At 53.1% G+C, this 23,884-nt stretch overlaps 1 protein-coding gene across 3 annotated transcripts in view; it reads left to right on the top strand.

Moving 5' to 3' along the window:
- Positions 1 to 23,884, top strand: part of NCKAP1L (NCK associated protein 1 like) — an 80,290-nt gene that overhangs the window by 3,221 nt on the left and 53,185 nt on the right. For all 3 annotated transcript variants that reach the window (XM_039514438.1, XM_039514437.1, XM_039514435.1), the window contains exons 2-9: positions 10,026 to 10,136; positions 11,408 to 11,500; positions 12,618 to 12,674; positions 13,620 to 13,762; positions 14,140 to 14,230; positions 21,564 to 21,701; positions 22,140 to 22,188; positions 23,111 to 23,267. In XM_039514438.1, the coding sequence (XP_039370372.1) occupies positions 10,026 to 10,136; positions 11,408 to 11,500; positions 12,618 to 12,674; positions 13,620 to 13,762; positions 14,140 to 14,230; positions 21,564 to 21,701; positions 22,140 to 22,188; positions 23,111 to 23,267 (839 nt within the window). The remainder of the gene's footprint in view (positions 1 to 10,025; positions 10,137 to 11,407; positions 11,501 to 12,617; positions 12,675 to 13,619; positions 13,763 to 14,139; positions 14,231 to 21,563; positions 21,702 to 22,139; positions 22,189 to 23,110; positions 23,268 to 23,884) is intronic.

The raw sequence follows: 23,884 nt of genomic DNA, 5'->3' as shown, positions 1-23,884 counted from the left end.
TAGATGACTTTCTATCACTTTTTTATAGTTCGCCAAGCTTGGTTAACCTTTTAACCGTTGGAAACATCCTACTAGGGCAAGGCCCCGTGAGTTTATACTGCACCTACCTTCGGGTGACACTTTCAAGTCACTTTCACAGTATTGCAATGCCAACCCCAAATGTTCAAAACTCATGAATCAGGCTCACCAAAAATCAAGAGATTGGCTTTAAAATCATGAGATTATGTAAAAATAATAGCATTGGTGTTCTTATTTGCCTTCTGCTTTTTGAGCCTTTAGGGTGCACTGGAGTCACATTTTGAAGCTTTCTCCACAGCCTTGGGGGCTAGAAACTTCATTTTTCTTTAACAAAGAAGGCTGAAATCATCACATATCCACTTGACTTGAAGAACTGGGGCTTTAAGGAAAACAATTATCATGAGACTCATAACAAAATCATGAGAGTTGGCAACATTGCCTTCACTCCTGTTTAAAAGCTAGTTACTTTCCAGAAGGCTCTGAAACACAACACTACAGTGATTGAGTTGCAGTTTTCACAGGAGAATATATAAAACTAGGGCTGTCAAGCAATTAAAAAAATGAATCGCAGTTAATCATGCTGTTAATAATAGAATACCATTTATTTAAATATTTGTGGAATTTTTCTACATTTTCAAATATATTGATTTTGGTTACATCACAGAATGCAAAGTGTACAGTGCTTACTTTATATTTATTTTTATTACAAATATTTGCACTGTAAAAAAGAAACAAACAAAATAATATTTCAATTCACCTAATACAAGTACTCGAGTGCAATCTCTTTATTGTGAAAGTTGAACTTACAAATATAGAATTATATAAAATAAAAACCCTGTACTCAAAAACAAAACAATGTAAAACTTTAGAGCCTACAAGTCCGCTCAGTCCTACTTCTTATTCAGCCAATCGGTAAGACAAATAAATTTATTTTCATTTACGGGAGATACTGCTGACTGCTTCTTATTTACAATTTCACCTGAAAGTGAGAACAGGTGTTTGCATAGCACAGTTATAGCCGGTGTCACAAGATATTTACATGCCAGATGCGCTGAAGATTCATCCACCATTCAAGAGGACGTGTGTCAATGCTGATGACTGGTTCTGCTCAATAACGACTCGAAGCAGTGCAGACCCACGTATGTTCATTTTCATCATCTGAGTCAGATGCCACCAGCAGAAGGTTGATTTTCTTTTTTGGAGGTTCGCGTTCTGTAGTTTCTGCATCTGAGAGCTGCTCTTTTAAAACTCCTGAACGCATGTTCCACACCTCATCCCTCTCAGATTTTGGAAGGCAATTTAGATTCTTAAATCTTGGGTCGAGTGCTGTAGCTATCTTTAGAAATCTCACATTGGTACCTTCTTTGCGTTTTGTCAAATCTGCAGCTAAAGTGTTCTTAAAATGAACAATATGTGCTGGGTCATCATCTGAGACTGCTATAACACAAAATATATGGCAGAATGCGGGTAAAACAGAGTAGGAGACATATAATTCTCCCCCAGGGAGTTGAGTCACAAATTTAATTAATGCATTCTTTTTTAGCGAGCGTCATCAGCATGGAAGCATGTCCTCTGGAATAGCGGCTGAAGCATGAAGGGGCATATGAATGTTTAGCATATCTGGCAGGTAAATACCTTGCAAGGCCAGCTACAAAAGTGCCATGCGAACGCCTGTTCTCACTTTCAGGTGACATTGTAAATAAGAAGCGGTCAGCAGTATCTCCTGTAAATGTAAACAAATTTGTTTGTCTTACCAATTGGCTGAACAAGAAGTAGGACTGAACTGACTTGTAGGCTCTAAAGTTTTACATAGTTTTGTTTTTGAGTGCAGTTACGTAACAAAAAAATCGACATTTGTAAGTTGCATTTTCATGGTAAAGAAACCAAAACAATCTAGTGTGTGACACTCACTGAGCACCCTACCAAAACAATCTAGTGTGCAACGCCCACTGAGCACCCTACCAAAACAACCCAGTGTGTGACATTGCCTGAGGAGCATACCAAAACAATCCATTGTGTGACACCCATGTAGGGTGACCAGATGTCCCATTTTTAAAGGGACAGTCCCGTTTTTGGGGACTTTTTCTTATATAGACGCCTATTACCCCCCACCCTCTGTCCAATTTTTTCAGTTGCTATCTGGTCACCTTTCACCCATGGAGCCCCCAACCAAACTAATCCAGTGTGTGACACCAACTGAGCACCCTACTCTAACAATCACAGATTGTGACAATCTGAGACCTTTTCAAAGCTATCCACCCTGGATCTTTCAAAAGGAAAGACAGTAGATCCATTTACAACAGAAAATTTCTGGCTGTTAGGAACTGCAACTTCCTTGATTAACTCACTTGCACACCATTCAGTTGTAGCAAGCTTCTTGTACAGTTTACCATGAGGACTCCTTTCCCTAGCGGCTTTTCTAAGCAACAGTTCATCCCTCACAGAAATTCTGCCCTTACTCTCTTCACCCAGGGCTTGCTCTAAAGGAACACTTTCCTGAGCAACAACAGACTCTTTTTGGGTCTCACTTACATCCAGGATCACCTCTGGCTCACCAGGCAGATTTCTACACAATCCCCTTTCAGGCCAATGGTTAGATTTCATAGTCAAAAGGTTAGAAACATTCTCCTTACCTTTGCCACACACAAGCTCAGGAATCTTTTTCTTCTTGCTACAAGTTTCCAAACTGTCAGTAGGCAACACCATCAAATCACCTTCATGCTCTCCTTGTGCCCTGGCTAGGATATCACCCTGATCAGACAGAGTTGCTACATCCTTTTCCAACCACACATTGGCAACAGGCAAAATACAAGCACCAGAATTGTCTGATCTCTGGGATTTTGCTAAGACACTAAGTGGATGCAACCTAGTTACAGTGCCATTCTCCCTAGCAGACACAAACTTAGGACTATTCCTCTCCTGGGCTTTAGTTGAATCCCGAACCAACTCTGAGACAACTGCATTATTCTTAACCATCACAGGCTGAAAGGCATCTTCTGTCTGCTCCACAGACAAAGAAGAGCCAGAGACACATTCTCCTTTACCAGACACACAGCTTGGGATCTCATTTCCCTTGTCCCAGCACACAGGGCTGTTCAGACAACTGCTTGGAGACGAAGGTAGCTTCCTCCATAGGCAAGTCCATACCCCAGACAGACACAGCCATGTTTCCTTCACTATCACAATTCTCCACACAGGTAACAGATAAGGGATAGGGACACTCCTCTTCCACTCTCCTTGCCTTCCCAGACTGCTGACTAGATAAATCCATCAGCTCACAAGGCTGCCTAGGCTCCTCCAAAATCTATTGTGCCATTGACAAGAACTGCACTGCTGGCCTTGGCATACAGTTGTTTAATGGTAGGAATAAGCTTATGACCAACATTGTACTTCTTCATGGTTGCCCAGAGAGCTTTGTGCCATACTCTGTCAAATGCCTTCTTCAAGTCAACAAAGACCTGGTAGATGTCCTGCTAGTGTTGTAAGTACTACTCACATAGAACACAAAGGTTGAAAATCTGTCCTGTGGTGGTACTTCACGTAGTATTGGAAAGTCATCCTCGCCTGTTGAATCTGGGCTGTCTAAGACACTAGGATCCCCATTTGTCTGGTGGTTGTACAGATCAGAGCAGTAGTTTGTCCACCTATTGATGATGTTCCTTTCTTCTGTAAGACTGTTCCCTTCTTTGTCTTGAATTGCATTAGCTTTGGTCCATCTTTTGTTCATCAGATCTTTTACAACCTGGAAGGCTCGTTTGCTATTTTTATTATTAATACACTCTTCAGTTTTAGAGCATTGTTTTTCAATCCATATCTCCTTGGCCACCTTCATCCTTTCTTGATCTTTCTGCCAATCGTTCTGTATTTATCATCTCCCTTAGTGCTGTTCTTGTCTCTCTTAAGTTCTCTTCTAATATCACACTTGTAGTGTGACCAATGGTTTTGTCTTCTTATGATGTTTCCCAAGGATGTCCATTGCTGCCTCATTCATTACAGTGTTGAAATTGTTAGTCATTGTTTTTATGTCTTCCTCTAGAGCAAGCAGTGGGGCAAATTTTCTGCCGAACATTGCTTGGAATGACTCTGCAATGTTTCAGTCTCTGAGTCTTTCTAAGTCAAATTTGGTTCTGGTGAACTTTGGCCTGACAATTTTCCTTAGCCGCAGCCAAAAATTTAGCATCACAAGCTTGTGATCACTTCCAGTATCAGCACCGGGGAAGCTCCTTGTTTTAGCTCTGTTAATCCCAGAACGAAATTGGTTTTGCACCATGATGTAGTCGATCTGGCTGTGATGTAGACAATTAAGTGCGTGCCATGTTGATCGTCTGGATGCTTTATGTGCTCCTAATGTGTTAGCAAGAACCAGATTGTTATAGCTGGCAAACTCCAAAAGTCTCAGTCCTCTCTCATTGGTTACCACATTACAGAAAGGGCCACAATAATCTCACCAATCTGCCTGTGTATCAGTACCCACTTTAGCATTCCAATCTCCTTGTACAATCAGGACATCTTTCTTGTGTATCTTACTGATGATGTCTCGGAGCTGATTGTAAAAATCTTCAATCTGCTCATCGTCATAGTCTGTTGTAGGGGCGTAGACTTGTACCACTGTGATATTAAATAGTACTGCCTTTAGATGGATGGAAATAAGCCTGCTGGACATTGGGCGGCATCCCAATACTCAGTTCTTGATATCTTTATGCACAAGAAATCCTACGCCGTTGACGTGTTTGTCCTCTCCGCTGTAATGGAGCACATGGCCTTCTTCTGTTCGTACCTCTCCAAAGTTCTTCCATCTGACCTCAGAGATTCCTAGGAGGTACCAGGTGTATTGTTCCATTTCGTCCGTGAGTTCTTTCAACTTTCCTATTTGTCTCAATGTCCTTACATTCCACGTGGCTATGGTGATGTTGTCTCTTCCATGGATCCTCTTTGTTGGGGTTAGACCAGTAGTATACTTGTTGCGTCTCCAGATGGCGCAGTCATTATTAACCCGGGCTTTGTTCAATCTGGTATGGACATTGTTGACTTGCTCATCATATGGTATGTCTTGGGCAAATTTCTAACCTGGCGGCAGGGGCGGCTCTAGGCACCAGCAAAGCAAACATGAGCTTGGGGCAGTCCATTTGCAGGGCCGGCAGGGATCCAGCATGGGAGCTGAGAACCAACAGGGGGCCCTGGGAGCTGTAGTTCCTTGGTTAGCTCCCTGCCTATAGAGCCAGCCCTGGAGCAAGGAAAGAACTATATTTCCCAGCATTCCCTTGGCCACTACCAACTGGAAAGGAAGTGGGGGACCTCATGCTGCAGCCTGCTGTGAATGGAGAGCTGCACTGTGAAGGGTAGAGTTACCATATTTTAACATTCAAAAAATAGGACACTCCATGAGGAGGGAGGGTAGCCCCACCCTGCCACCATCCACTCCTTCTGACTGCCCCCAACCCATACAACCCCCCCTGCTCCCTGTCCCCTAATCACCCCCTCCCGGGACCCCTGCCCCTATCTAAGCGCCGCTGCTCCTTGTCCCCTGATTGCCCCATCCCGGGACCCCTGCCCCTAACTGCCCCTTGGGACCCCACCCCCTATCTAAGCCTCCCTTCTCCTTGTCCCCAACTGCCCCCTCCTGAGACACCCCCAACTTCCCCTAGGACCCCACCCCTACCTGTCCCCTGACAAACCCCAGGACTCCCATGCCTATCCAACCGCTGCCTGTCCCCTGAGTGCCCCCCTCGAACCCCTGACCCATCTAACCCCCACTTCTCCCTGCCCCTGACTGCCCCCCGAACCTCTGCCCCATCCAATCCCTGGAACCCCCTACCCCTTCTCCAACCCCAGCCCCTTACCGTGCCACTCAGACCAGCATGTCTGGCTCTGCACAGCGCCAGACACGCTGCTGCATACATGCTGCCGTGCTCCCCCGCGGAGCCACAGCCCCCCCCCCCCCCCAGCACCGGCCGTCCACATTTTAACACCACAAAAATCAGGAGTGCTCAAGCTCAGTTTTGGCAGCTGTTTAGTCATTTCTCCCAAATCAAATATACTGATCCACTGTAACTTGCTGTAGAAAAAGTAGGATAAAATTGAGCAAGAAATGCTTCCTAGTGGTTTTTAGGACTGGAATTGCTATTTTCAACAGTCATTGCCTTTTTGTTTGTTTGTTTGTTTAAAAGGAAGGCAGTGATATTGCATTGCAAATTCCCCATAGAAACAAAGAGTGGAACAAAAGAATAATAAAGGCACCTCAACTTTTCCTAATTTATGTAGGACAGTCTTATAATATGCATCCAGATATCCTCCAATCACGCAAGCTGAAAATTGTTCCACTTTTCTGCAGTTCTGTAACCATATGGGAACCAATCCTGTCTGTGTTCTGTGCACATCCAAAACTCCTGCTGAATGACCCGCCCTGGGACCGAGTTACCAGTGACCCAGGCTGCGGCGGAAGGAGGGTGCAGGTGGGGCGGGGGGAGAGCCCAGGGCTGGCGTGGCAGGAAGTGTGTTTGGGGGGCAATGGCGGGGGGGAAAGGAGGAAGCCCAGAGTTGGGGCGGCAGGGAGGTGCGGCGAGGAGCCTAGGGCTGGGACGAGAGGCAGCCAAAATTTTTTTTGCTTGGGGCAGCAAAAAACTTAGAGCCGGCCCTGCCTGGCGGAGCCCATCCTTCTCCAAACAGATCCTTTTAGTCGCCTCTTATGACATGCAGGAGAAATAGTGGGCCTATTCTGTCCCCGGACCCACAGGGGACTCATAGATATTAACATGTGCTGAATAACTATACACTTTGTTGTCAGATGTTGGCTGCATGTGTGTTCACTCTGCATGCTGCAGTGGCTCTGGCCAGATAGTCTGTACTGCAGACACCAATTGAACTGCCCAATAACCACAGACCCTTTAGTAGCGTAGGCACTCGGTCAGGTTTATTGTCGACAAAGCACAGTAATAACATCCGGCAGATTGTACGGGGATACTAAAACACATATGCCCGTGATCACAGACGCAACCAGGCAGTGGCGGACTTTCCACTGCCCCCTAGGCTGACACCGACACTCACTCTGAGATACCTCTTTGTACTTGGTATTGGGATGTTCTGGTACCACCCTTTTGGAATGTGTTTGTGTACGTGTCCTGTGCCTAGCACTTCTCATGTGTGTGTTTTTTGTAATTCCAGCTCTGTTCTTGCCAGATTCTGTGAGCCTGTACGCAGGCAGAGCCTGACTTCTGCTCACAGCATGACTTTTGCTAACTTTCCTTTATATTAGCAGGGCCTGACTACCACTTTAGTTCAGGCGTCAGATCCAAGGTCTTATGTCTCAGGCTCTCTTTCTACTACACACTTCATACTTAAATATCTGAGCCATCTTATCCAGGGCTACACATTTTATACACATTGGCTCAAGAGCTACATTTTCTGGCATATTCTGAACATTTCTGAGCACCCAGATGGTGCCCAATGAATAATACAAATCATGACAATAATTGTCAACTTTATGGACTCTGAACATGCAATTTCTGTTTTTTGTTCTGGAATTGGCCTGGATTCAGCTGAAATTCACCTAAGAATTTGAGACATAATCTGATACTCATACAACATTTACTCGTTCCTTCCTTTTCTCAAAATCAGAACAAAAAATGACAAAACAAAATGGTTTTCAGTTAAAATCTAAAATTGCACAGCAGCCATTGTGCTACAACCCAGCCTGGGGCAGAACCTGCCAGCCCTTGGGGCCTAAGTGATCGCCTCTCATCAGTCTCTATTCTTCCTGACCTCTGTGCTGCTTTTCATGCTGTCAACCATGAATCCTTCCCAATCACCCGGGACTGTTTGCTGAGTCTTGGAGGACTGGCCTTATTGGTTTTGCTCCCCTCTATCAGAGTCCTCTCTTTTGCAGCATGGAGCAGAGAGCTAGGCTGGGCCAGTGGATAGGGAGTTAGCCTTGAGAGACCTGGGTTCTACGCCCCCCATGAATTGGGTAACCAGACAGCAAGTGTGAAAAATCGGGATGGGGGTGGGAGGTAATAGGAGCCTATATAAGAAAAAGACCCAAAAATCAGGACTGTCCCTATAAAATCGGGACATCTGGTCACCCTAAATGGGCTTCCTGTATGACCTCAGGCCAGTGCCTTAGGGACAGAATTTCAAAGGTTTTTAGGCACCCAAAGATGCAGCTCGGCATCTAGTGGGATTTACAAAGCACCAAACCTAGGCGCTTTTGAGACTCCCACGAGGTGCCTGATACCTTTGAAAATCTGCCCTTCAGTCTGTGTGTCCCTCAGTGCCCCATCTGTACAATGGGGATAACAGCACTGCTCAACCTCAACGAGGCTGTGAGAAGAAAGAGGTTAGACATTGTGAGGGACTCGGATACTATGGTGATGGGGCCACATAAGTACAGTGGGAACTTCTCTATACCACTGCTATCCCTTCCCTGGGTTTTGGCCCCTTATTTTCACCTACGCCCTCAAATCTACATCTTGTCTGAATGTAACTTTGGCTTAGAGGGCTTGGCTGTATGTCTTCTGAGTCTCCTGTTCTCTCTTCATAGAATCATAGAATATCAGGGTTGGAAGGGACCAAGGGGGGCATCTAGTCCAACCCCCTGCTCAAAGCAGGACCAACCCCAACTAAATCATCCCAGCCAGGGCGTTGTCAAGACAGGCCTTAAAAACCTCTAAGAAAGGAGATTCCACCACCACCCATTCCAGTGCTTCACCACCCTCCTAGTGAAATAGTGTTTCCTAATATCCAACCTAGACCTCCCTCACTGCAACTTGAGACCATTGCTCCTTGTTCTGTCATCTGCTACCACTGAGAACAGTCTAGCTCCATCCTCTTTGGAACCCCCTTTCAGGTAGTTGAAAGCAGCTATCAAATCCCCCCTCATTCTTCTCTTCTGCAGACTAAATAAGCCCAGTTCCCTCAGCCTCTCCTCATAGGTCATGTGCTCCAGCCCCCTAATAATTTTTGTTGCCCTCTGCTGGACTCTTTCCAATTTGTTCGCATCCTTCCTGTAAGGGGCAGGGGGTGGGTAAACTGGGTGCAATACTCCAGATGTGGCCTCACCAGTTCTCAACCTTTTCTTTCTGGGGCTCCCACAACATCCTATCTCCTAAACTCCACAGCCCACTGCTACCACCACAACTGTTTTTCTGCATATAAAAGCCAGGACCAGCATTGGGGCTTTAGCAAGCAGGCAGCTTCCCAGGGCCCCATGCCACAGGCGGTCCCATGAAGTTAAATTGCTCAGGCTTCAGCTTTAGCCCTGGCTGATGGGGCTTGGAGCCCCTGGCTTCAGCCCCATGCAGCGGAGCTTTGGCTTTCTAGGTGCTGGCAAGGCTAATGCTGGCCCTGCTTGGTGGCCCCCCTGAAACCTGCTGGTGGCCCCCAAAGGGCCTGTTCCCCAGGTTGAGAACCACTGCTGTTGCCCTCCGCTGGACTCTCTCCAATTTATTCCAACCACCTTCCCCCCCCACCCAATCTAAGGACTTCCAGATCCTTAATTTAATTACCAGCCCTTTCTTATCTTAATCACTCTGCCTCTGTTTGTAAACAGAATCCTGACTCCCTGCCCCAGGGGCACAAGCTGGGAGCAGCACTTCTCTGCCAATTCACATTCCACACTCATGCTGTGCAGTGAAGGCAGCAAAGAGTCTGTTTAGTCTATAAGGTGCCCCAGGACTCTTTGCTGCGTTCACAGATCCAGACTAACACAGCTACCCCTCTGATGCTGTGCAGTGAAGAGCTCACCTCCTGTAGGAAACTGTCCCTCCTAACTGGCGCCCCTGCGGCAGGCCAGGGTCGAGGGGCATTGCCAGGGCTGGGATAGCAGGGGCTGTGGGTGCTCATTGGGGAGCATCGCTACTGGGCAAGGGGTAGATTTCTCTGGCAGTCAGGTGGTGCCTGTTTGGGTGAGTGCAGGGACAGTTCTGACTGCGGCCAGCAGGAGCCCCTGGAGCTGTCCCTGCCCTGCCTGGAGACTCATCCCTGCTGACGCCCTGGGGCTTTCTCTGTTACAGACATGCTCAGACCCCAGGTCCAAACCCCCTTTCTTCACTGAGAAGACCATGGAGCCCTCCATCAAATACATCAACAAGAAGTTCCCAAATGTGGATGCACGGAGCAGCACGGTGAGCAGCCCCCCTCAGCCACAGGCTCAGGCCCTGCCCCATGGTACAGCTCCCACTTAGATCAGTACAAGCCTCGTGCCCTGACACAGCACTCGGATTCATACAGCCTCCCCGCCGCCAGCGTGGCGCTCAGACCTCTACAGGCACCTCCTCCTGCTGGCACGGCACTCGGATCCATACAGCCCCCACCCTCGCTGGTGTGGTGCTCGGATCTGTACCGGTCCCCCCTGCCGGCACGGTGCTTGGATCTGTACAGGTCCCCCTCCCTCCTTCTGGTACAGTGCTCGGATCCATACAGCCCAACCACTGCCGGTAGTGGTGGGGTGCTTGGATCTGTACAGGTCCTCCCTCCCCCTGCTGGCACAATACTTGGATCTGTACAGGTCCTCCCTGCTGGCACGGTGCTTGGATCTCATAGACTCATAGACTTTAAGGTCAGAAGGGACCATTTTGATCATCTAGTCTGACCTCCTGCACAGTGCAGGCCACAGAATCTCACCCATCCACTTCTATAACAAACCCCTAGCCTATGTCTGAGTTATTGAAGTCCCCAAATTGCGGTTTGAAGACCTCAAGCTGCAGAGAATCCTCCAGCAAGTGACCCGTGCCCCATGCTGCAGAGGAAGGCGAAAAACCTCCAGGGTCTCTGCCAATCTGGATCTCTACAGGTCCCCCTCCCTCCCACTGGCACAGTGCTCAGATCCATACAGCCTCACCACTGCCAGCGCGGCGCTCAGATCTGGACAGGTCTCCCCTGCCCCTGCTGGTGCGGCGCTCGGATGTGGACAGGTCCCCCCTTCCCTCTGCTGGCGCAGCGCTCAGATCTGGTCAGGTGCCCCCTCTTCCTGCCAGCACAGTGCTCAGATCCATACAGCCCCACCACTGCCGGCGCGGCGCTCGGATCTGTACATGTCCCCCTTCCCCCTGCCGGCGCGGCGCTCAGATCTGGTCAGGTCCCCCCTCCCCCTGTCAGCACAGTGCTCGGATTCATACAGCCCCATCCCCCGCTAGTGCAGTGGTTGGATCCGCACAACACCACCCTGGCATGGGGGCTCTCAACCCAGCTCCAGCTTGAAGGCTGCAGATGCCCAGGGATGAGTGTGCCAGGGCAGCTGTGTCCAGCCCTGCATGTGTCAGTGATCTCTGTCCCCAGCGGTGAGGGGTTGGGTAGCTGGTTCCGTGGCAGGGCTCTGCGTTCTCAGCCGCACGGCTGGCTCCCCCCATGGCCAATCAGGGTGAAATCTGCTCCCCATGTCTGTCGTTTGCTTTAGCAACACCTGGGCCCGGTGCACAAGGAGAAGGCAGAGATCATCAAAGTGCTCAATAGCTACTACCACTCCTTCGTGGACGTGATGGAGTTCCGGGTGAGTACCTGCAGGGGGCACCACGGCCCTGGGGAGATGGCGGGTGTCGGCCGGTGGCTGGGGGCATGGAGGCTCCATGCTCTGCCTCCTGGCTGCACTCACTGGCCCTGCTGGGAGGCAACTGTGTCTGCCAGGCTGAGCCGGCAGCGCAGCCAGGGCTGGTCCCGGGAATCGCTCCAGTCCTGCCCCGGCTGGGCTCCCTCAGGACCCACTTGCCTGGAGGGGCCCAGCCAAGCCCCCGCCCAACATCCCCCCCCCCCACCTGGCTGAGACTAGCCGGGCTTCTGCACCAGTCCCAGGCGGCTCAGCTCTGGGGAGACAGGTGGGGCCCCCCAGGGGGTGCGAAGCAGAGACTGCCCAGAGCTGGAGGTGCACTGGGGTCTGGCCGGGGGGCAGAGAGGAGCTGGCGGGTGGGGCCGGGGGCGGAGAGGAGCCCTCAGCTGGCTGGCGGGCGGGTCGAGAGGAGCAAGTAGTGGGGGGGGGGAGCCAGCGGCTGGCAGGGTCTCGGGGCGCAGTGCAAGCGGCGCAGGCCGGGGGCCCCTTCTGAGCATGGGCCCGGCTCCATGGTGCCACTGTAAACCCAGGACTGAGGAGGGTAAATGCGCTGAAGACTGTTGGATGCCGAGATGCTGTGCTCATGGGCACACGTTGGGGATGCTGGCCCCAGCTCTCACCTGCTTTGCACCAATCTGAGTCAGTTCATGAGGGATGGAGCAGGTGCTGCTTAAACCTGCTGCCTGTGTCATGGAGGCTGCCTGGGGCTGTGGCCGGCCCCATGGCCCTCGCTTCCACGTGAGCACTTCCCATGGCTCATTCCAGGCCTGGAGTCTGCATCCCTGCTCCCTGGGCACCAGTTACACCAGGGCCTGTTGCTCCTGGAGCAGAAGGGGGCATTGGGGAGACTCTTTACCCTATTGTAGGTGCCAAATCTCGGGTGAGGAAGCCACCTGCCCTCCTTAGCGTACCCAGGGCTTGTAGCGGAGCCCTCCGCCCCTGCTGACACAGCCTCTGTCCTGGAATGCCAGGCCTGGTGTGGGGCTGCTGGGGCTGAGGCCTGGGGGAGGGCGAATCACAGCTGGGGGCTCTTAGGTGCGACTGACACAGCTTCCCTTGGCAGGACCATGTGTACGAGCTGCTGAACACCATCGATGCCAGCCAGTGCTACTTCGACATCGTGAGTCCCGGGGGGGTCCCCTGGCCGCAGCACATGGGCAGGGGCACAGCAGGCTGCGGGGGAGGTGCATGGACAGGGGGCTGCAAGGGGCGGTGCGTGGGCAGGGGCACAATAGGCTGCGGGGGAGGTGCATGGCCAGAGGGCCGCAAGGGGTGGTGCGTGGGCAGGGGCACAGCAGGCTGTGGGGGTGGTGCATGGACAGGGGGCTGCGAGGGCAATGCATGGGGAGGGGTACAGCAGGCTGCAGGTGAGGTGCATGGACGGGCGGTTCGTGGGCAGGGGCATAGTGGGGACAGACTGCTGGTGTCTCTGCTTCCCTGGGGAGGCAGGAAGGTTGTGGGGATGATGCACTGGGCTGGGAGTCAGAGGATCTGGCTTTGAGTCCCAACTTAGCCACAGATCCCTGGTGTGACCTCGGACTAGATCCTCAGGTGCTTGGCTAGGCACTGTCCCCAATGGTGCCCCCAGCACCTGCCATCTTCTCTCAGCCTCTCTGGGCCCCAGCTGCCCACTGGCAAAGTCGGGATAATCCTGAGGGTAAGTTACCAGAGGCAGGGCCGGCCTCTCGCTCTGTGTCCATGCAGCACCTGGGGCCCTGATCTCCGGTGGGCCCATAATGCACCGAGCACTGTCCCACCCTGGGGGGCTGCTGTTCCCCCACGAATGTCACCCGATACCAACAGCCAGCAAGGCTGTGTGCAAAGAGCAGCCTGGGGGGTGCTGGGCTGGGGAGTCCCCACCGCATGCCTGGCTTTGCAGCTCTCCTCTCTACAGGGACCCTCCATCTCCATGTGCTGCATGCATTGCATTGCAGGGTGCATCCCCTCCAGCAGGGGGCAGCGCTTGCGCGCGCGCGCACACACACACACACACACACACACACACACACACACACACACACTTGCTCCTGGACACTGACACCCCCCACTACGCTGCCCCCCACAGCACGTGAACTACGACCTCACCAAGAACTACCTGGACCTGGTGGTGACCTACACGTCTGTTATCCTGTTGCTGTCGCGTATCGAGGACCGCAAAGCCCTGATCGGGATGTACAACTGTGCCCACGAGATGATCCAGGGCAGCGGGTGAGAGGGAACTGGGTGGAGGGGACTGAGGGGGGTTGTGCAGGAGAGGGTGGTGGTTCACACAGCGCTGGGCTGGGCCACGGGATGAGTTAACCAGTGGGACTCCCTGCTGCAGGGTATGTGTGAGTCAGAGGGCTCAGGGGGCAGTGTATAAATCCCAGAGGTAGTGCCCATGTGGAAGTGTGAGGGGCACTGGCAGAGCCTGCAAGGTCATTTGTCATGAGGTGCATGACCCAGGCATTGCATTGCAGTTTAGTGAGGGGTGCACAATCCAGGCATTGGGGGGCAGTTTGCTGAGGGGTGCATGACCCAGGCAGTGGGGGGCAGTTTGCTGTGGGGGCATGAACAAAATCTCTGCCCTTGCTGTCCCTGTGCAGCGACCCCAGCTACGCCCGGCTGGCCCAGATGGTGCTGGAGTATGACACCCCACTCAAGAAACTCACTGAGGAGTTCGGGCCTCACACCAAGGTGAGTGACACTGGCGATGGGCTTTGCTCATGGGGGGAGGGGCGGCTGGCACCTTCAGTGATAACCACTGGGCACAGCGAGGGGCTGTGGACCGGGTGAGGACGTGGCTGGCCCTAGTGATAACCACTGGGCACAGCGAGGGGCTGTGGACTGGGGGAGGGGGTGGCTGGCACTAGTGATAACCACTGGGCACAGCGAGGGGCTGTGGACCGGGGAGGGGTGGCTGGCACTAGTGATAACCACTGGGCGCAGCAATGGACTGTGGGCCGGGGGAGGGGGTGGCTAGCACTAGTGATAACCACTAGGCACAGCGAGGGGCTGTGGACTGGGGGAGGGGGTGGCTGGCACTAGTGATAACCACTGGGCACGGCGAGGGCTGTGGACTGGGGAGGGTGGCAGGCACTAGTGATAACCACTGGGCACAGCGAGGGGCTGTGGGCTGAGGGAGGGGGTGGCTGGCACTAGTGATAACCACTGGGCACAGCGAGGGGCTGTGGACCGGGGGAGGGGGTGGCTGGCACTAGTGATAACCACTGGGCACAGCGAGGGGCTGTGGACTGGGGGAGGGGGTGGCTGGCACTAGTGATAACCACTGGGCACAGCGAGGGGCTGTGGACTGGGAGGGTGGCAGGCACTAGTGATAACCACTGGACACAGCGAGGGGCTGTGGGCTGAGGGAGGGGGTGGCTGGCACTAGTGATAGCTGCTGTTCCCAGCTGTCACTGCATGAGAGCAGAGTCCGGGCCGCATGCACGGTCCTGTGAGAGGTGCCCCCTGCCCGCCCCGCACCCCAGGCCGTTTAATTTGGCCCCAGCCCAAGAGCCCCCAGGCCCCCGTATTTACGCAACCCCATACAGCTGCGCGCCCTGCAGCTGGTTCGTTCTGAACCGCACCTAGGGAACGACTTTACACACTCGTGCTGCACACATTGCACTTCCTCACCCTTGTGTCCCGCCCCGATACCAAGTGGCTGGATGAGGAACCCTGGTGGGCCAGCCTGTGCTCCACCTTGGTCCCTCGGCCTGCCAGGGACATCAGTTGGCTACTCCTTCATGGAGCCATGAGCACAGGCGCGAACCCGGCGCGGTTCACCCCATCCTGACTCCTGTCCATTTTGCAGTGTGAGGGAGACCCTGACACTCACCAGTCTGCAATGCTCCAGGTTGCAACCCCTTTTCCGGCTCCTTCAGAAGCTCCTGATGAGGTTCTGGCTGCACTTTTCCCCACACCTCTTCATATACACACACCCTGTCCGCAGCCCCACGAAGTCGCGAGACCTCCTCAGCAACCTCCTCCTGGTGCTGGCCAAAGTGCCCAATCTACAGCACCAGGAGGAGGATGCTAGACCAGGGGGTGCTCTGCGGCTGTGGGTCCTATTTCCGTTCCTCCCTTGTCTCACGCATCTGGGCAGAGTTCCTATGGGTGGCGACTGCTGGTTCCCTAGACACCTTTGAGGAGCAGTGGGTGCTGTCCAGGGTACTCTGCTCAGTGTCCCCCTCTGGATCCCTGCTTTTGAACCTATGACCCTGGTTGTGCAGGGCTCCCTGGGGTGCAGCCTGGGACTGTGGTACTGCTGTGTCCCCTTTGGTTTCTGCAGCCTGGGAGGTATAGAAAGTCACACCTCCCGCCTTAGGTTACTGCAGGAGGGTTGGTCACTGACTAACTCAAAGGCAGTTTGTGTTATAGTTCTCTTGGCACCCAGCCATCAAGGCCATGAGGTGGCGTGCCTCAGTTTCCCCATTCACACACAGCTAACCAGGTTTGTTATGGTTTCTCTGCTGTGATAAGCTTTAAATCTGTTTACAGGTATTAACTGAGAACTAACGTTACCATAAGCCAGGGGTGGCCAACGTGAGCCTGAGAAGGAGCCAGAATTTACCAATGTACATTGCCAAAGAGCCAAAGGAGCCCCCATCAGCCCGCCCCCTGCTCCCAGTGCCTCTCACCCACCAGCAGCCCCGCCAATCAGCGCCTCCCCTTCCCTCCCCATCAGCTATTTCCTGGCATGCAGGAGGCTCTGGGAGTGAGCAGGGAGGTACGAGGGCACAGCAGGCTCAGGGGAGGGGGTGGAGTGGGGGCAGGGCCTGTGGGGTTGAGCAGTGAGCACCCCTGGCACATTGGAAAGTTGGCACCTGTGGCTCCAGCCCCAAAGTCGGTGTCTATACAAGGAGCCGCATATTAACTTCTGAAGAGCCGCATGCGGCTCCGGAGCCCCAGGTTGGCTGCCTGTGCCATAAGGTTTAATGTCAGTAACAAAATTCTTATCCCAAAACTTAACATTAATACCAATGTTTTTTATCACAGATGGGTGTTTACAAGTATCTTTGTGATACCAGGCCCCCTGTTCAGATAGTGTAGTTTGAGGTTAGTTTGTTCGGTACCCAGGGTGTCCTTTGACTCTCTCCCATGTAATCAGTCACTGGCTTTTCTTTCTCTGAGCATTCCCCTCTGGGGGGGCTCTTAATTTAATTAAGTTTCTAGGATTTTAATATCTCAGGGTCTGGCCAGATAAGGGTCCAGGTGGATCCTGCACACTGGCTGGCCCTTTGGGGGGCTACCTCCCAACCCCAGGACTGTAAAATCCAGTTTCCTTTTTGGGGTTACCCAGTGTTTTCCCCTCCCAGCCCTGACCCCTAGAGGGCTGTGATCTGTGCTCTCTGGGCTAGGTGTCTGTTTACCCTTTGATCAGATTCACCTTTTCCCAGCAGCTTTCCCATAACTGCTCCCTGTCTCTCACCAGCCTGGGGGAAAACATCCCCTTCTCTGTCAGCTGGGTTATTTCTGTTCTCACAAACTACCACCTGGCAATTTTCTGGTCTCAACTCCTCTGCCGTCACAGGCATTGGAGCTGCATCTTGGTTTAAACCGGGACCTGGATTGGGGTACCCTCCGCTACCCCTTTCTCTGTCCCTGAGAAGTCAGCTGTGTGACTGCTCCCCTCCAGGAGGTCGGTTACACAGTTCCTTCTCAAAACCTGGGTCACAGGCTGAGTGCCTGGATGCACAGATGCTGACTCAGCCATCCAGTCCTGGGCATCCTCTCCCAAGTGACCAGTGAGGAGACATTCCTGTACCCCCACTATTCCTTCTCCCATCTCCTCCTCTGGGCCCCCTCCCAAGACACATTTATCTGTGCTCCCTAGGAAGGGGTCCCCTCCCTTGTTCAGCTGCAAAACTCTGGACAGTTTCCTTAATCACTGACAGCACCTCTCCTGTCCCTGCACCTGAGGGCATGTTGCCTTCTGCTGGAAAGGAGCTAGTCTCAGCCCCTCCCATACTTGGAAGCACCCTGCTTCCCTGTGTTACAGAGTCACCGGAATCCTCATCCACCTCAGTGGTTTCTGAGATCCCCTGCTCTTCTCTGGGCTCTCCTCTGGGACACATTGCTCTCTGCTCCCTAGAGCCTGGCTTGTCTCTGGTTCAAGCTGCAACTTGCTGGCAGTTAAGCATTGGCCTGCTAAACCCAGGGTTGTGAGTTCAATCTTTGAGGAGGCCACTTAGGGATGTGAGGCAAAAATTGGCCATGCTAGTAAAGGCAGGGGGCTGGACTCAATGACCTTTCAAGGTCCCTTCCAGTTCTAGGAGATTGGTATATCTCCAATTAGTTAACAACCTGGATAGTTCTCTCCTGGCAGGCGTTACCCCCCATCCCTTCCTGATATGGTGTTCCTCCAGCTGCAGGGCAGGAGTTGGTCTCAACCACCCTCCCACTTGAAGGCATGTGGTTTCTCCCTGCTGCAGAGGAATCAAGGAGACTCTCTCCCATTCTCTCAGCAGTTCCTGAGACCTTACCCTTTCCCTTGGGGATCCCAGCATAAAACTCCTTCTTGCTGTGGGTAAGAAAAAATCATTACCAAGAAGCAGGTTGACTAGGAGGTGTTCCACTACCCCCACTCTCAAAACACTTTCCAAATCTTCCCAAACCACCTGGGTTTTAGCTAGCGGTACAAGGAAACTGCTTTCGCCCACCACACAATCTCTGCCGTTTGGCCAGGGAACATACTGGCCTTTGAGACCACACTCTGCTTAACCAGAGAGATCTGGGCCCCTGTATCCCTCTGCCCCAAGTACTCCCTGCCATTAATTTCGATAATCTTAACATGCTCCATATCTGGTTCTGCAGAGGCTAACCTCACAAAACCAATATGATAGGTTCCAATTGCTTGGGGTGGGGAGGTGGGGTTCTGTGTTGAGGACAGCAGAACTAACATGAGCTGTTGGTTGCCTGCTTCCTCCTAGCACAAGGCGTTTATTCCTCAGATGCTGGTTGGACTTATATTGATAGCACCTTTTGGGCTCTTCTGCTTTTACAGGATGTTTGGGACAAGGTTTAGAGGAATGGTTTTGGGGAGGGGAGTACTCAGCCTCTCAGCCATCCTCCCTCTTGCTAGGGATAAAATGGGATCTTCCCTTCCCACCAGCTTTAAACACCTCTTTCAGTGGTTTGTTTTCAATAGACACCTGGTCCATTTAAAGGCATCGGCAAGAGATGCCGTCTCATCCACAGACTTTACATCTTTGTCCCATAGATGCTGCTTTACATCAGCCTTACACATGCCTAGGAAATGCTCTTGAGCAACAAGATCCAGCATTCCCTCAAAGCTTGTAACACCTTTGCCCTCACCCACTTTCCCATCAAATCTTTCATTTTGTTCTCATATTCCCCATTACTCATACCAGTATCCCTCTGAACATGCCTAAATTTAACGCTGTATGTTTCAGGGGAATCTGAAACCTTCGCAAAAGCGTGTTTTTAAATTTACAATAGTCTAAAAGCATCCTCCATAGGCATTTCATTTAATACATTTAGAGCTTTACCAGTTAATTTTGCAGTCAGGGTAGGAACTCTTAGCCTCAGGGATCTCATGCACTGCACACAGCCTTTCAGCGGTGCTCAGATATTCAGCAACATTGTCTGCCTCATTGTATGCAGGACATAAATGATCCCAATTGTGGATTTTTGGAGTGATGGGAATTGCTGGGGCTGGTGGGTTCTGGTTCTGCTTCTCTAGCAGGTTCAGTTGGTGTTTTCACTCTCTCTTTCTCTCTCTTTCTTCCTGCTCTCTTTCCCTTTCCCTTTCTCTTTCTCTTTCTTCCCACTTCTCCTTTATCTCCAGTTCTTTCAGGTCCAATAGTCTCTGGTGCTCCCTCTCCTTTTCTGCAACCTGCAGCTTTAAAAGCTCCTTCACAATTGCTTCACTGCTTTCACTCATTGTCCTGATTTTCTGTCCCTACTTCCCTCGCCCAAAATAAGCAAACAGAAAATAAACTGGTAGCCTCCTCCTGACTCTCCTTAGCCGCCACACTTAAAGCCTTCATTTAAAATCTTTACATTAGTGTATGAAGTGCAAATCTTGCTCAGTACAACAAGCTGTGTATTTCACCCTGCTCGCTGCGTCACTGTGATGGGATCCCCGGGGTGCAGCCTGGGACTGTGGGACCACTGTGCCCCCTTAACTCTTTCCAGCCTGGGCTGTATCTCACGATGCCTTGTTAGCGATGCCTCCAGGTGCTGATATCACTCAGCACAACCATATGTGGAGCCCCACACCTAGCTAGATTGCATGGATGCTCCCAGAGCCACTCACAAATCACACAGAGAAAGGCACCAGAGCCAAATCCCCACAGCTCCCAGCACTGTACCCCAGGAATACATCGTCTTGCACTGCTCAAGATGAGCAATGCAGATTTATTAATTGGTTCATCACTTCATCAATGGAAAGTGGACATACACCAGCCTTTGCAAAACCTGAGCAGATTTGCCACACACTTCATACAAACTCACTGGTAAAGATAAACAATTAAACATATTTATTGACTGTAAAAGGTAGCTTTTAAGTGATATTGAGTGATAGGCAAAAAGTCAGTTAGTTACCAAAAGAAAAATAAATATAAGCACGCAGTCTAAACTCTCGACCCTATTAGACTGGGCATCATCCAGCTTAAGCAGTTTTTCTCACCCCAGTGGATATTGCAGTCCATAGTATAGAGATTTCCTCCTTGAAATCTAGGCCAGTCCTCTCAGCTGGAGGCTTCAGCGTGTCCTTGATGCCTGCAGTGTAGGTGGGTGAAGGAGAAAGGCCCAGTATGTCTGCTTTATACCTCTGTCTACTCTATCTGTCCACCCTGTCTGTTTTATACCCTCCATGTGCTCGGGGACACAAGTCCAGGCATGTCTGGGGGGCATTGCTGAGTCTTCAGGCAAGGGTGAGCAATTCCCCTGGTGTGGCCTCAGGCAGGTGAATCACTGAATTGTAGCTCCCTTGCTGGACAATGGTTGTTGATGGGTTGTTTGAAACCCCACCCTGGTGTTGGTTACTTTCCTTGATGTTGCTTCTGGGGAGCTAATGTCTGGTTGATTCTCCAACTTACAGCATGTTTTAGTGATCGCCATACAACACAATTTTCATAACTTCATATGCATTAATGATACACATATATGGACAGAGAAATGACTTTCAGCAGATCATAACCTTTCCCCTGATACCTTACAAGGCATGCTTTATATGATTATATGAAAATGAAGAATATGGGGGTTACAGGACACTCCCCCAAGGTATAGAACAGCGGTTCTCAAACTTTTGTACTGGTGACCCCTTTCAAATAGGAAGCCTCTGAGTGCGACCCCTCCTTATAAATTAAAAACACTTTTTATATATTTAACACCATTATAAATGCTGGAAGCAAAGTGGAGTTTGGGGTGGAGGCTGACAGCTCGCGACCCCCCATGTAATAACCTTGCACCCTCCTGAGGGGCTCTGATCCCCAGTTTGAGAACCCCTGGAATAGAATGTCACAGACCCCCCACTCCCGACTCTGTTCTTCCTGAGTTATTCCCTGCACTCAGTTGAACCCTGGGTTCAGTGGCTCCTCCTGTAAGGTTTGGGGAGGGGTCTTTAGAACCGGACAGGCTTGTGCCACCTGGAATTCAGTAAGGCACAGCTGGCATGCAGTTGTGCCAGCCTGGCCTGGTGTGCATGTGTGATTATGCTGATGGTGCATGTGAGGGGCTGGACGCTCCTTGTGGGGCAATGTGTGCGAGACCAGAGGTGTGGTATGGACAGCTCCTGGCTCACTCCAGATTCTCAGCCAGGGGCAGCTGAGATCTGAACCTGCCCCAGCAGGCCTGGCCCCACATCCAGCCCCAAACCTAGCTCCACATAATGCTTTATGCCTGGCCCCAGGCCCCCTATGTGCTATCCTCCCCTGAGAGCAGCACATGGTTACAGGCCCATTTCTGGCCCCCAACATTCCTTCTAGGAGGTTGTGTAGTTGTAGCTGTAGCTGTTGTATTGCTGCTGCTGCCCTTGCTAACTGCCCCCTGCCCCCTCCAGGCCATGACCAGTGCACTTCTGTCTCTCCATTTCCTCTTTGCCCGGAGGAACCAGTCAGCTGAGCAGTGGCGCAGCGACCAGCTCCTGAGCCTGATCAGCAACGCGGCCACCATGCTGAGCCCGGCCAGCTCGGATGTCGTGAGTCTGGACTTCCGGGGCCTGGGGGCTGTCGGGAGGGGCCCTGAACGCACAGCTCAGGGGGGTGTTGCCCGCAGGACACTGTACGATGGCTCTGCCTGCAGCCGGCTCGCCCAGCTGAGGGGATCCCAGGGGGCTGGGACAGACCCCAACCCCTTGTCCAGCAGTGTAGGGACCAGTGTAGGGACTCCCAGCATGCATGGCCGACCCCTGTCCATGGGGAGCGAGGGCAGGGTGCCTCTTGGTGCAGCCATTCAGGTAGGACCCCATGATCCCAAGTGCTTGGCCATGGGGGCTGGGTCAGTCCCCCACAGGGCCAAGGGGGCAGTGAGGGCCAAGAGCCAGGACAGCGGCTCTGCCCCAGTGTCCGTTCCTAGTGGCGAGTGGCTGGGAAGGGCCATGGAGAGCAACGCTGAGGAACGGCCCCTCTCTCCACAGATGGCCTGCGAGTACCTGTCGCTGGAGGTGATCGAGCGCTGGATTCTGAGTGAGTCACGCTGCACCTGGTGGGAAGGGCCCTCGGGGGGGGCTCATCCCCCACCTGGCATCCACCCATCGCCATACGCACCCCTCACAGTACGAGGTCCCCAGTGTGGTGGGCAGGCAGGTGGCAGGGAAGGGTTAACACACATCACATCACCTGCCTGGTCCTGGGGGATCAGGCAGGTCCCACCTCTCTGAAAGTTACAAGCACCAGAGAGAGCCCAGCCCAGGCAGGAGCCCGGCCCCGGAGCCCTGCCCAGCCCTGGCCATTACCTCTCACTAGCAGCCCCAATCTGGGACCTCGGTGCTGGGGATCGCTGCCTCTTTTGGCCTAGCAGCACCTGCGTCTGCTGACCTCTGGATGCCTGGCAGTGCCTGCTCGCCCCATGGTGATGGCAGGGGGCAGGATGGGAGTCGGGGTTGGCAGCTCCTCTGTGCCCCTTGTGCCCCTGACATCCCCCTCACTACGCCCCTTCCCCTCCTTCTGAACCCTTGTGCCCTTCACCCCAGCCACCCATGCCCTGCCACCTACTGTATCCCTGACATGCCGCACCCCGGGGTCCCTCGCCCCCTGCCGCCCCAGCCCCAGTGCCCCTCATCCCTGCCACTTCCTCCTTGTGCCCTGCCATGCACCTGCCACCCCACCCCCTGTGCCTCCTGACCCCTGCCACCCCACTTCCTGTGCCTCCTGACCCCTGCTGCCCCAGCCTCTGTGCTCCTCACCCCTGCTGCCTGCTCCCGGTGCCCTGCCACCTACTGTATCCCTGCCATGCCCCACCCCGGGGCCCCTCGCTCCTGCCACCTTCTCCCCTGACCTGCCACATTCTGCATCCCTGCCATGCCCCTTTGCCCCCTGCCGCCCCACCCTCTGTGTTCCTCACCTCCCTGCTGTGCCCCTGACCCCTCCCCTCTGCCCCTCCCTGCAGTCGGCTTCCTCCTGTGCCACGGCTGCCTGAGCTCGAACTCGCAGTGCCTGGAGCTGTGGAAGCTGGGCCTGCAGGGCTCGCTCTACATCAGCCTCATCCGCGACGACGCCCTGCAGATCCACAAGGTCACCGAGGAGTTCTTCAGCAGTCTGAAAGGGTAAGAGGGCGCTGGGGGGGCAGCAGGTGGGGGGGGGCTGGCATGCGTGGGGGCTGGCACGGGCATGGAGGATGGCTGCTGGGGCAAGGCAGGTTGGGGGTGGAAGGCAGGTGGCGGGGGCAGGGGGGCGTCTGGCAGGGCGGCGGAGGGTAGCTGCTGAGGGCAGGGCAGTGGCAGGGAGGCAGTGGGCAGCTGGTGGGGGTGTGTGGCTGGTGGAGGTGGAGGATCCCCACCAGACCCAGGGGAAGGGCAGGGAGCACCCAAAGTGACTAGTACAGTGTCCCAGATCCCAGGATCGGTGCCACACCCCAGCTTTGGGACAGGCCCTTGGAGGGACTCCTTTAATGTGCTGGACCCTAAGGTGGTCTCACTTCCTCCAGGGCAGCTATGGGGCCTCCCAGCCTCCTGAGACTGACCCTCGGGGCTCCAGCCCTCCTGCCCCACCCCGGGAGCTCTGCTCAGCAGCTCCCTGAGCCAGGCTTCTGGTGCCGCTGGGTCCCCTCGTCAGAGCCGGACGCCCCTTCCCCATCTCCCCCAGCCCAGCTGTGTCCCCTGGAGCCCAGTACTGGAGTCCTCAGCAGAGCGACCCAAAGGGGAAAGCACAGGCTGACCTGGCC

The sequence above is a fragment of the Mauremys reevesii genome, linkage group 25, assembly GCF_016161935.1.
Source record: "Mauremys reevesii isolate NIE-2019 linkage group 25, ASM1616193v1, whole genome shotgun sequence".
NCBI lineage: Eukaryota > Metazoa > Chordata > Testudines > Geoemydidae > Mauremys > Mauremys reevesii.
Note: the sequence above shows the minus strand (reverse complement) of the source record. Positions and strands in the feature narration are given on the sequence as shown.